The 12,371-nt window shown below is 35.6% G+C and overlaps 2 protein-coding genes across 2 annotated transcripts; one reads left to right on the plus strand and one right to left on the minus strand.

Moving 5' to 3' along the window:
* Window positions 1–68: 68 nt before the first annotated feature.
* On the minus strand, window positions 69–5,574 carry LOC134257441 (heat shock protein 75 kDa, mitochondrial-like; the record flags this gene model as incomplete). The annotated part of the gene is made up of 3 exons (XM_062740060.1): window positions 5,391–5,574; window positions 3,444–3,602; window positions 69–151 (listed from the first exon to the last, which is right to left on the minus strand). Coding segments are annotated over exons 1-3 (357 nt in total), but the record flags the coding sequence as incomplete, so codon positions are not given.
* Window positions 5,575–7,577: 2,003 nt separating this feature from the next.
* Window positions 7,578–10,016, plus strand: LOC134257442 (toll-like receptor 2). The gene has a single exon (XM_062740061.1). It carries the CDS (start codon window positions 7,741–7,743, stop codon window positions 9,865–9,867), a length of 2,127 nt encoding a protein of 708 aa, XP_062596045.1. The 5' UTR covers window positions 7,578–7,740; the 3' UTR covers window positions 9,868–10,016.
* The last annotated feature ends 2,355 nt before the right edge of the window (window positions 10,017–12,371 follow it).

A 12,371-nucleotide genomic window follows, 5' to 3' on the forward strand; every position in this document is an offset into this window, starting at 1 on the left:
GCAAATATATCTGCACAATGAATTGGAAGAGATTTTACATCTTTTGGTTCAACATTTTCAAACTATACCTCCTTTTCTGAATACAGTGATCTAGCAACAATGTCCAGTAATTTTCTGGTCTCTGCTTGAAATTCATGATGATCCAATGGACCTGGTTAACCAAACAAAAAGTCAATTAGGCAGGAATTTGAGTTAAATGTACTATAAGTTAATGATGATGTACAGTCTTATGCATCTTTTTTTATAAAATGAACAGAAGCAGAATGCTTATTTTGATGCACAAAACTGGACAAACAATATATTTTCTTCCCTATAATCATATTCATATGTAAACCTTGGATCACATAGTGTGGTCCCACTGCACCCCAGTGGATTAAGACCATATGACAGATATGACAGATCAGTTAATGATAGAAATGTTTATAGGGAGGGGTATGTTTTGAACAAAATTGAATCTACACTTTAAATACTATGTTTTCATGTTCTTATGACTAATCACAATTTTTTGAGATTTGTCCAATACTTTTGATCTATTGTGTTTTCATCCTGTCCCTGGGAAACAGGATTTTAACAAACTTGTATAGATGTATACATGTACTACCTGAGAATGACTCTAAATTAATACAACAATTATAGCTTTCCCGTATTTGAGAAGAATCTATAATCATACAGTCAGAGCATGCTTCCATTCTGGCTTTGCTGTTCTTAAGGATATTATTAAAAATTTGGGAGATTTTTTGTATATAACTAGAAAACTGACCAGTCAGCAAGGGCCCCGCCATGGGATAGAATTATAAGGGTGCAGCTTGCGGAATGATTCAAAACAATTCAGAACAACTCTATATGTTCCTTCAATGAATGCAAATATCATGAAGGCTTGACCTTAACTTCAAAACAAACAGCAAATGCAGAAAAAGGTTTTCATTAATCTTAAAGTGACAGCTAAAGATAAGCCTTCCAGATTTTCTGCAGCAGGCTAATCTGGCTAGATAGTTAATCCCAAGGGATTAATTGTACTTCTCTCTCATCATTTTCATTTAAATTTACAAGAAGAACTTTTTCATTAATGATAGAATGAGATTTTTATCAAGGTACCTTAAAAATTGATAATAATATTCTTGAATTTACAAAAGCAAATATTTTTAGAATTCAATGAAATCAGAACTCATTGTGTAGGATATTTTAACAAAAATAAAGTATAAACATTTATACTTAACTCCATGTTTCAGAGTTTTCATAGCATTCCAAATTGACTACAAAGAACTATAATATGCGGTTTATTGCATATATTTGCCCCCACAAAAGTCAAATTTTGAAAACTTCCTGAAATGTGCTGAATTCAATAAATTGTATGAGAAATATAAATTAACAGAAACTATTACAGTGTCAAAGCAGTGTATTTACAATTTTTGTTTTTATGACGTCACAAACTAGTCCGATTTCATATCATTTTTCAGAAAGAGGAAAAATTGGACAAAATTTTAACAATTTTAGCTTTAAAATTTATAGAGCGCAGGTTTGTTCAGGAACAATATTGACATATTTCATTGATATTATCATTCTACACATTATATCAAAATATTGATCCTGAACACACATGCGCTCGGTGACTTTTACTCAAAATATCGACGAAATATGTACATTTTTCTGTAAAATTCATAAAAAACTGAAACTTACGTCATGTTTGTGACGTCATTACGTACATATGGAGTCATTACTTATGAAAATATTCAGTGCTTTGAAGTCAGCATATGCTCCCCTGTTTAAGAACTTAATTAAATATATCTCCATCAAAGTTTGATTTGGGGGGCAAATATTGGTTATTACCGAATAAAGTTCTTTCATTTGCAAACAGAGGTGGTAATTCATCTCAATGTGACAGATAAAGATAATGCTTTGGATTTTTTTCAGGAGGAAAGCTAATTAATCCCAATGGACTCATTGCAGAATTCAGTTTACAATGGGAACATCTTCAGCAGTTATCTCTCTTTGCCAATTCATTCTTATATAAAGTTAAGGAATCTACCCTACCACCCCAGCTCCAAACCAGAGGACATAGAGAAACAAACTTAGCATCAAAATATGTCTTTCTGCCTACTGAACTACCATACCAAATTTGAACTTAATTGGTCAACCATAAAAAAAGTTATTAGGAAAAAACAGAAAATTTGTGGACGGAAGAATGACAGACGGACAGACAGAGTGATTACTATAGGGCCCCGCAAATCCTTGCGGGGCCCTAATTATTTGGATAATTAAGTTATACTTTGATCACAGTGATCATATTGACTCCTCCCTACCTAAAGGAGATCATGTTGTTTGTTCTGCTGTTTTTGAGCCTATTCCACTGACTTATTCCTATAAATATTATCTTTAACCGGGAGGTCAACATTACCGCTACATTGTTCAAAATTTCAACTCATTACCGCTACATTTTTCCAGATTTTCGACCGATCATTACCGCTACATTTTTCCGACAAAAAACAACTCATTACCGCTACATATATCGATTTAGCCAGGTATGGTTCGGCATATGAGTTCTAGTCAATAGAATTTGGACAGTGGTTGAAAGTTTTCTTTGGTTTGGGTTTTTTGGATCCTAGAGAAGTTGAAGAGTGCGTTGTGTTTGATGTTTTTGTACCATTTGGGCATATGCTGATGTTGAGTTTGAAAGTTTTCATAAAGAATTCGGCACAATGTTTTATAGTTCACATCCGAGCATTTCTGATTTCATTTGGCCAAGATTCATGCTGTCCAGACAAAAAGTTACTTGAAAATGCGTGCTGCAAGAAACAGGATTCTCCCAGGACGAAAGGAGAACAACACACTGACAGCACAAAGAAGGGAACTGAAAGCTAAATACCACAGTGGGGAAATGACAAGGCAACAATATGTAAAGCAAATGGCTTTCAAGGCTTTACCGATAGTGTAAAAAAACATTTGACAAAAATTAGAATTTTATCTATGAACAGTGCTTGATTTTAATTTTTTTTATTTTTTATGAAATAAAATTGATTTTAAAAAAAAACATCCTGTTCCAAGTCCTACTTTCACTTCCCCGTGGTGAGCAGGGAAAATGGGTCGTATGCATTTATAGGTTGTACTGTACACTCGTAAGTGGCTGGCTAACGAAAGAGGCAATGTAGCGGTAATGTATACTTTTTTATGTAGCGGTAATGTAAGGTTTTTTGTAGCGGTAATGAAAATTTTGAAAATGTAGCGGTAATGATACGCACCCCTTTAACCTATTTCAGTGACCTTTGTGAGTTTTGTCTTTCCTGTTCTACTGATCATATGCTTATTATACTGACCTTTGCCGGTTCTATTGACTTTTTTTTTGCCTGTACAGATCTTTTTGCCTGCTCTCCTGACCTTGGTGTCTTTTCTATTGACCTTTGATTTTTGGAACATGCCATTTTACTACCTTTTGCCCTTTAACTGACCTTTTGCTCTTTCTGTGTCCTTTATGAGGCTGTGGTACTCCTCTTCCGCTGGCTCAGCAGTGACAGTCTGCTCATTGTCTGTACTGAAGTAGTATGGACTGGTGCTGAAAGATCTAGTCCAGGGAACCAGTTTCTGGGCCTGGTAAACAGGAACAAATCCTAAAAATAGATAAAAGTGTATTTTTTCACTAATTCGCTTAAAAGTAACACTGGGCCAATATGTGGGATTTCAGGTATTACCCGGTACTTTTTGAAATAATGGTGTGCTGCACCATGCGGCTCACCCCACAACATGCGGGCACACATATTTTATTCCTTTTAAGCTCATTGCAGTTGGTGAATTTCAGTATTCTTCATAATCATAGAACTAAGAAGTTAGATGAAATCTATCATGTCTATGTGTATCATACAAAAAAAAAATCAAATACATTCATTTGGCATATTGAGATTCACAGGCAAAGATTAAAAGAAACAAACTTTTTATTTCAATGTGGTTTGCTAGTGTCAAGTCTTGTTTTGACGGTTGAACAAAGCTTTGCAAAATTCAAACACATGGAAAATATATCTTGCAATGCAGGGCTCTCACACCACTTTATGGGACTGGGGCCAGGGCCGTTCAAAATGGGAAAATTATCGTCATTTTGGGAAAAGTTGGATTTTAAAAATTCCTCAAATTTTGCTTTTCTAGCATTTTGTCATCAATTTAACTCTGGTTTTGAATAAACAGTTGAACAGAACAAACATGGTACATAGGCTATTTATGAAAAGTACATTAGCTTTGTCATTACTATCTTTGAGTCTTGATATTGCGGTTATATGTCTTTCTGAGTGACAGTCGCTAGTCACATAATCCCGAATTTCCTTGATCACATGGACAACTTTGCTTACCAATACAGCGCGAGACTGAACATGCTGAAACGTGGGTGTTTCTAGGTGCAGCTTACTAATGTTTAAATGAAATGTCTATTTTTGAAACCAAAATGATGTTTTTTGTCGAAACTACATGACAAGATACTCTGCACTCATAGTTGGTACACATTTTTGTAAAAACAATAACCTGGTTCCCGATCCAGTTTACGAATGCATTTGGCGTGAACTAATAAAATAGTAGTACAGTTTCACTTTCATTTGCAAGTGTGTTTTGTTTGGGGTTTTTTTTTTGGCGATTAAGTTTCATGGACTTTTAATTTTTAATTAATATTTTGCTATGGAAATTCGGAAATTTACACCTTTCTTTTGGGAAAGAAGAGTATCTTTTTTGCATTGGGAACGGGGCCGAATATCGGCCCCAGATTTAGAGAATCGAAAGCCCTGCAATGAAAAGCCATATCAACAAAGTCCAATTATCTTAGCTTGGTCCTTGAACTCAAAATCATGATTGTAAAAATATTTTTTATCTTAATACATTTTTTATCAAAACACTACCACTAACTGACTGAAGTTCATAGAAATAGATTCTTTCCACCAATGTCATATCAGGGACCTATATACTAACAACATATAAATGACTTGTTGATTTATATTTTCCTAAAACTGTGTAACTATCGGAGACTTGTGCATAATCAATGATAATGTTGCATCATACTATGATCAGATGTTATATTTTAAAATAACCCATGTGTGTTTCCTCAGCCCCTTAAATCACAAAATGGCCTAATTATTAACAGTGGTAGGTGCAAAATGATTTAAATGAAAGAACTGTTTAAAATAAAAGCGAAGCGAGACATTTATAGGAAACTATTTATGACACATATCCAAATATATTGCAGATTAAATCCCAGGCACCTGTGCTTTGCCACTTGCCAGGCTTTCTTCCAAAATCGGATACTATCCTGAAATTCACTTTGAAATTACATCAACCGAGCAAATTCAGTTTCTAAAATTCATTATAATAATTCACTAATTTACAATAACTAACACAAGTTACTAAACAAAAAAATTGCAAACCTTGTTGTTTTATTTTGTATTTCTGAAATACTGTACTGTATCTGGAATATGACCTCAGAGAAGCTAAACACGACCTTCGAGTAGAGAGCAAACATGTGTAACTGGACGCAGCCATTTTTCTCAACCTTGAAGGAATTCTAAACCTCAGAACCTGGACCCGACCGCATTCCGGTTTTTTGTCCTCAGAAAACTATACAAAATGACAAAAAGAAATTGTAAAAGAAAGATTCCCGTGTACTCTATTGACTAAGATTTTGATATTTAATTTTTTTTAAATTTTATTTATTTTTTTTTTTGAGGGGGGGGGGGGTACTTTTCAGTATTTGTGGAAGCGAGAGAAACCTGAAGCTGTCAATCAACCTCATTGATTTAGATAAAATGTATTTTAAAACCATACCAGGAGCTGTCTAATAAACTCCCAAGTGCATTTATAACCATGCTGACGAAGCATTGGTAATTTTCTTTGGCCAAATGCCAAGATACATTCATTTTAGCGAAGAAAAAATCTCATTTCTACCGATTCCCACCTGCAAATATAACAAAAAATGTTCTGATAGTAAATTTGTTTTTACTTAAAGTCTTTACTCACTTTGTCATTGGTCATTTGCAAATTCATAAATTGTTAAAAACATTCTGATTGCACACACAAGTACTCTGAAGTTGACATGAAATATGCTTAAAGTTTCTGATTGACAATATAGTATCTATTTTGTTTTTGGAGACCAGGTCTTCCAACAATCTATTGGAATTCCGATGGGTACCAATTGCGTCCCATTAGCGGACATATTTTCGTATTCATATGAAGCAGAATTTGTCCAAAATCTTAGGCATGGAAAGAAAAAAACAGTAGCTATGGCCTCAGCTCAACATTTTGATATATCGACGACCCATTTTCAATTAACTATGGTAATTTCCATTCGTATGTCGATACCATAGATCCTGGTGAGCTTGAGATAAAAGATACATCTGTTAGGTGACACATCTGTTTCATACTTGGATAACTTACTTGACGTTACTAGACGTTAATGGTAATCTAACAATCAAGCTCTATGACAAACGTGATGACTTTAACTTGTTAATCGTCAACTTCCCCTACTTTTGCAGCAATATACCTTCATTACCTGCATACCGAGTTTATGTATATCAGTTGATTCGATAAGCAAAAGCATTTTCTACCTTTGAAAAATTTCTCAAACGAGATAAATTATTGACAAACAAGTTGAAACAAGAATATATTTTAAAGTCATAATTTCGTAAGTTCTATGGTCGATACAATGACCTTCTCAGCAAATACAATTTATCATTGAGTCAAATGCTGACTGACGTTTTTCACGCTTTGTTAATCCATTATTTATACACTGAGTTGACGACGAATTTTCCGTTATTTCACGATCATGATAAGGAGCACACGGTGGGTGTGACCGGTCAGCAGGGGATCTTTAAGGCACCTGATCCCACCTCTGATGATTTGGAGGTCCGTGTTTGCTCTGCTTCTATTTTGTATTGTTTTAAGGACTTTTGATCTTGAATACTCTTCTTATCTCTAAATACTGAGTATATGTTTCATTTTTACGGGATTCTAGATAATAAAAGAAAAATGTTACAAAAAGGCTTTAAATACACAAAGTGGGAATAAATAAAATAGATCAGACGCATTACCTTTAATTTGTTTACATTTTGTTTTTATTTTGAAGATAAAAACATTATTCATAACAAACAGCTAGGCAAGAGCTCTGTTCAGTATTGTTTAATATTTTCGTGAAATTGTTAATTGTACCAGGTGTGTCCCGACTGACAATACTGGTGAGTTGGTGTTGCCATCTCAACTTTCTGCTACGAGTTTTCTGGATTGTGATTTTAATTTTTTCAATAAATACACAATATACAGATTTTCCACTTAAAACATACATGTATGTCTAAAATTTACATCATGAAAGCGCAAGGATGCGTGTAAATTAAACGCGCCTCGAAAGTTTTAGTTTAAATAATTTCTATGTAAAGAATTTAAAGTTTTTAAAACACGCTATAATACTTTTGCGTAAAATGCTATAGCAACGCACAAATCGGTATACATGTATTATACTGAAAATTTTAGAAATTATTCAACTTCAAATCTGTCCAGGCCCCTTTAAGTTGAAGTGCTTATATGAAGCGATCCTTATTTTACATCCATCTGCATGTAAATTTCGAATGTTTTGTTTTAATATAATCGAAACGATGCGTTATTCAGCAAAACTTAATGCTTTAAGTACATCAAGATTTCTCTTCCTGCTTCGTAATATAAATCTCGTGACTTTATTTTCTTTTTAGTTGTACGTTTGTCTCCACAGGTGAACCTTGTCTGGGGGTCATGTTTACAAACAAAATGTTGAAGCGTACATTCCTGGTGCTCTCTCTGACGTGTGGATACTTAATTCAACTTAGTTATTCAAAAACACGGTGTCCTCATCACTTCTGTAAGTGTACCCATCGGAGAGTGTCCTGTGCGAAACACGGAGACCGTTTATGGTACATTCCATCGCTTCCAGCGAATACGGAAGTGTTGGAGTTCACGGGGAATTCCCTGCCGTCTGTCACTCGAGACACGTTCCGGAATATAACGAATCTCCGGCTAAAGGAACTGGTACTCGGAGGGAATCAAATTAAGAACATTTCAAGTGATGCCTTTGGAGTTTTCAGTCATTTAACTTTCTTGGACCTCAGTGGGAATCAGATTTCTGTGTCGATCCTAAAAGAAAGTTTCCAGGGACTTCGTCACAGTAAATTAAAGAAATTGTATCTGATCCAGATGAATCTCCCAGACTTGCCAGATGACATGTTTTATTATCTTCAGAATGTTTCCACTCTTGAGGGAATTTCACTTAATCAAAATAAACTAACAAAGTTTTATGGGCGGGTGTTTTCAACCTTGCCAGGATTAAGAAATATCGGCCTCAACAACAACCACATAAATAAAACAGACTTTGAAGGTGCACACCACTTACAAGTTATTCGGATGCGCTATAATAAATTACAAACGGTGCCGACCTTTTGTAACTATTCAACGTCACTAGTTCCAAACTTAAGGGTCATCGATTTAGGCCAGACCCGTATTTCTGAAATTAACAGAAACAAATTTAGAGGCCTATGCCTTCCAAGACTTCGAAATCTTACTTTGGATAGCAATCCCCTCTCTGTCATTCCAAACAACACATTTTCAGATCTACCTTCTTTGGTGCGTCTTTCTTTAAAGTATTTACTTTCAAACAATATTGTTTTTGAAACTACATGTTTCAATAGCTCTTCATTGCGCCTTCTGTACATAGCAAACCACATGGACATGTTTCCGGATATCAAAGCTCCAATTCAACCAATGTCAGATTACAAAAACATATTTCGATACTGCCGCGAATTGCAGGTTCTGGACATGACAAAGATTCGACTGACCACCTACGATGGAGTGATGCTTTACGAACTCCTGCACCACTTGACCAATCTAACCAAGCTTATTCTACAAAGCACATCCGCCCTGACCCTCCCAGGAAACTTGTTTTCAAGAATGCCATTCCTGAATTCCCTTAACTTGCAAAAGTGTTTGCTCAGCAAATGGGAGAGTTGGGTATTTCAAAATGTTACTTCGGTTAAAACTTTATATCTTGAGGGCAACGAAATTGCTATAATTAACAAGACCTCTTTCCCCCAAGAATTTTTGAAAAACATCGAACGTCTGTCCCTGGGAAAGAACCCATATCTTTGTACGTGTGACTTAGTGTGGTTTCGGGAATGGATTAGGAACAATACGAAAATTCTGTATCTATGGCCGTATGCATATCAGTGTAAATCACCCCAAAAATGGGCAGGGAAAACTCTGTCTGAGTTCAAGTTGTCCTACTCAGATTGCCATCCGTTGAACCCTTACGTCATTGCGGCGGCTGGGGTGTCTGCGGCTCTAGTCCTAATCGTCCTCGTTGGCAGTGTGGTATATCATTATCGATGGCACATTAAATACTACATATATTTGATGCGTGCCAGGAAACGTGGATACGAACCGTTACAGGGTGAGGACGATTTCATGTATGACGTTTTTGTTGCTTATCACACTAACGACCGTGTCTGGGTTATTTCCGAGTTAATTCCGTGTTTGGAAAAGAAAGAAAATCTTAGGCTTTGCCTACATGATCGAGATTTCGATGTCGGCAAATTGATTATTGATAATATTACTGAAAACATTCACGGAAGCCGGAAAGTGGTCTTGCTATTGACCAACAACTTTGTCCGGAGTCACTGGTGCAAGTTTGAGATGACCCTGGCCCAGGCGTTAGACGTGGAGGGTGGGAGGAGCTCTCTGGTTGTCGTGATGTTGGAAAACATTGAAATTCAAAATATGTGTAACTCTTTACACGTTCTACTGAAAACAACAACTTTTTTAGAATGGCCCACTGATAAATCTGTAAGGGAACTTTTTTGGAGAAGACTTGTGGCGTCCGTTAAGTCATAATTTTATCTTACAGTCTACTAGTCCATCATTCTACTAGTCTATGTATTTCATTTTCAACATAGGTGATATATGGTAAAAGGGTGCTTATATGATTTATATAAATATAATTTTGAAATGATGATATTTCAATAAATATGCCATTATATTTACATCCACTAGATATCTTTATTTTATAAGAAAACCAAGGCATGTAGCATCAGGGAGCCAGAGACGATGTGGGCTTCCCCTTTCAGTATAGTTAAGTAAGGGTAAAGTAGTAGTGCATGAAAAAAATGGCACTATGAGAAAGGAACCTAACACCCACCCCCACACAAACACACTTTGAAACAAGAAGCCCATGGGCCACATCGCTCACATGAGAAGCTTTGACCATACTGCCCTTTACCAGACCCCCCTTCTAATAACTGTTGTGACCCCATCCTAACTCACGGGTTATAATTTGGACAATTTAAAATCTACATTATCCCAGAATGCTTCCACATAAGTTTCAGCTTTTCTGGCTCAGTGGTTCTTGAGAAGAAGATTTTCAAAGATTTTTTTCCTATATATTTCTATGTAAAACTTTGATTCCTTATTGTGGCCCCGCCCAACCCCCGGGGGTCACGGTTTGAATAATTTAGAATCTACACTACCCCAGGATGCTTCCACGTATTAGTTTAAGCTTTTCTGGCCCAGTGGTTCTTGTAAAGAAGACTATTAAAGATTTTTCCAATATATTTCTATGTAAAACTTTGATTCCCCAGTGTGGCCCCGCCCAACCCCCGGGGGTCATGATTTGAACAATTTAGAATCTACATTACCCCAGGATGCTTCCACATAAGTATCAGATTTTCTGGCCCAGTGGCTTTTGAGAAGAAGATTTTCAAATATATTTTCTATATATCACTATGTAAAACTTTGATTCCCCATTTTGGCCCCGCCCAACCCCCGAGGGTCATGATTTGAACAATTTAGAATCTTCACTACCCCAGGATGTTTACACATAAGTATCAGCTTTTCTGGCCCAGTGGTTCTTGAGAAGAAGATTTTTAAAGATTTTTCCTATATATTTCTAGGTAAAACTTTGATTCCCCAGTGTGGCCCCGCCAACCCCCGGGGGTCATGATTTGAACAATGTAGAATCTACACTACCCCAGGACACTTCCACATAAGTTTCAGCTTTTCTGGCCTAGTGGTTCTTGAGAAGAAGAATTTTTAATGACCCCACCCTATTTTTGTCTTTTCTTGATTATCTCCCCTTGTGAGAAAACTTGGCTCTTTATTTTTACAATTTAAATTCCCTTTACCCAAGGATGATTTGTACCAAGTTTGGTTAAAATTGGCCCAGTTGTTCTTGAGAAGAAGTCGAAAATGTGAAAAGTTTACAGACGACGGATAAAATGTGATCAGAAAAGCTCACTTGAGCCTTCGGCTCAGGTGAGCTTATTAATTGATGCTACGTCCCTGAAACAATTGTCGTTTGTCAATCCTTTAATACCGATTACTATATCATCTGTACACCAAGTCAATTCTAAGGGCACGACATGAAACAAGAGGTCTTAGAAAGATTAACAGAAATCACATAATCAGTGCTATGTCTCATATTTCTATGTGTATTACTTATGACAAAAGCCTTTCTTCGGGTACTAACTTATTTGACCTTGGACTTTGATCTAATCTTTGCAAAAATTTTCCTTGGCCATAACTTGAGTTCGCCCTATTTATAAAAAAAAAACGTTAGACATAACTTTTAAAGCGTTAGTACTGGGATCCTTATATTTCACAGATGTATTCCATGAGACAAGACCTTCCTTTGAATGCCAACATTTGACCTTTTGAATTTGGAGTTTGACCTAGTTTTGAAAAATTAAACATTGATCATAACTTTTGTACAGTTGGTGTTAGGGCTCTAACAGGCTTATTTCTGATGACAAGGCAATCCCCTGGATTCCTTTAATTGAACCCTTTGATCTTGGAGTTTAACCCACATTCGAAAAATTTTAACCTTGGTCACAATTTTTTATGATAATTGTATGAGCTTTTATGATCATATTTCACAGGCTTATCCCTCTTTTTTTCGGGGGGGGGGATTGGGGGTTTGGAGTGGGGAGTTTATTAAGTTTACTCTCGATTATATGATCCAGGTTAGGATGTTACACGTCCTCTTCATTTATATTTGATAACATACGTAAATATTTAGACTTTTTATTGATTTATAAAAACATATGTTTTCACAAAAAATAATTCCTTTCATTATGTAAAAAAAAAAACCACTCTGCTATACATGTTTTTTTATGATCATTTCCTCATTCTCTTTCTAATCATTTTTTTTTTCTTCAATGACATAATAAACCGACTGGTGTAAAATACATGTACTTATGTTGATGCAAAGGGAAGTTAGTAAGGAGATTTCATAATTACCTTTCAGTTTTCATCCCAGACTTTGATAATATGGATTATTTGTTGTTTTATTTTGTAACATTTCATAAAAAATTACAAGCGGAAAAAAGAAAACAAAAATACCA

Source organism: Saccostrea cucullata, unplaced genomic scaffold, assembly GCF_032062105.1.
Source record: "Saccostrea cucullata isolate Sc308-1 unplaced genomic scaffold, CSIRO_AGI_Scuc_v1 ctg16436, whole genome shotgun sequence".
In the NCBI taxonomy this organism is placed as follows: domain Eukaryota; kingdom Metazoa; phylum Mollusca; class Bivalvia; order Ostreida; family Ostreidae; genus Saccostrea; species Saccostrea cuccullata.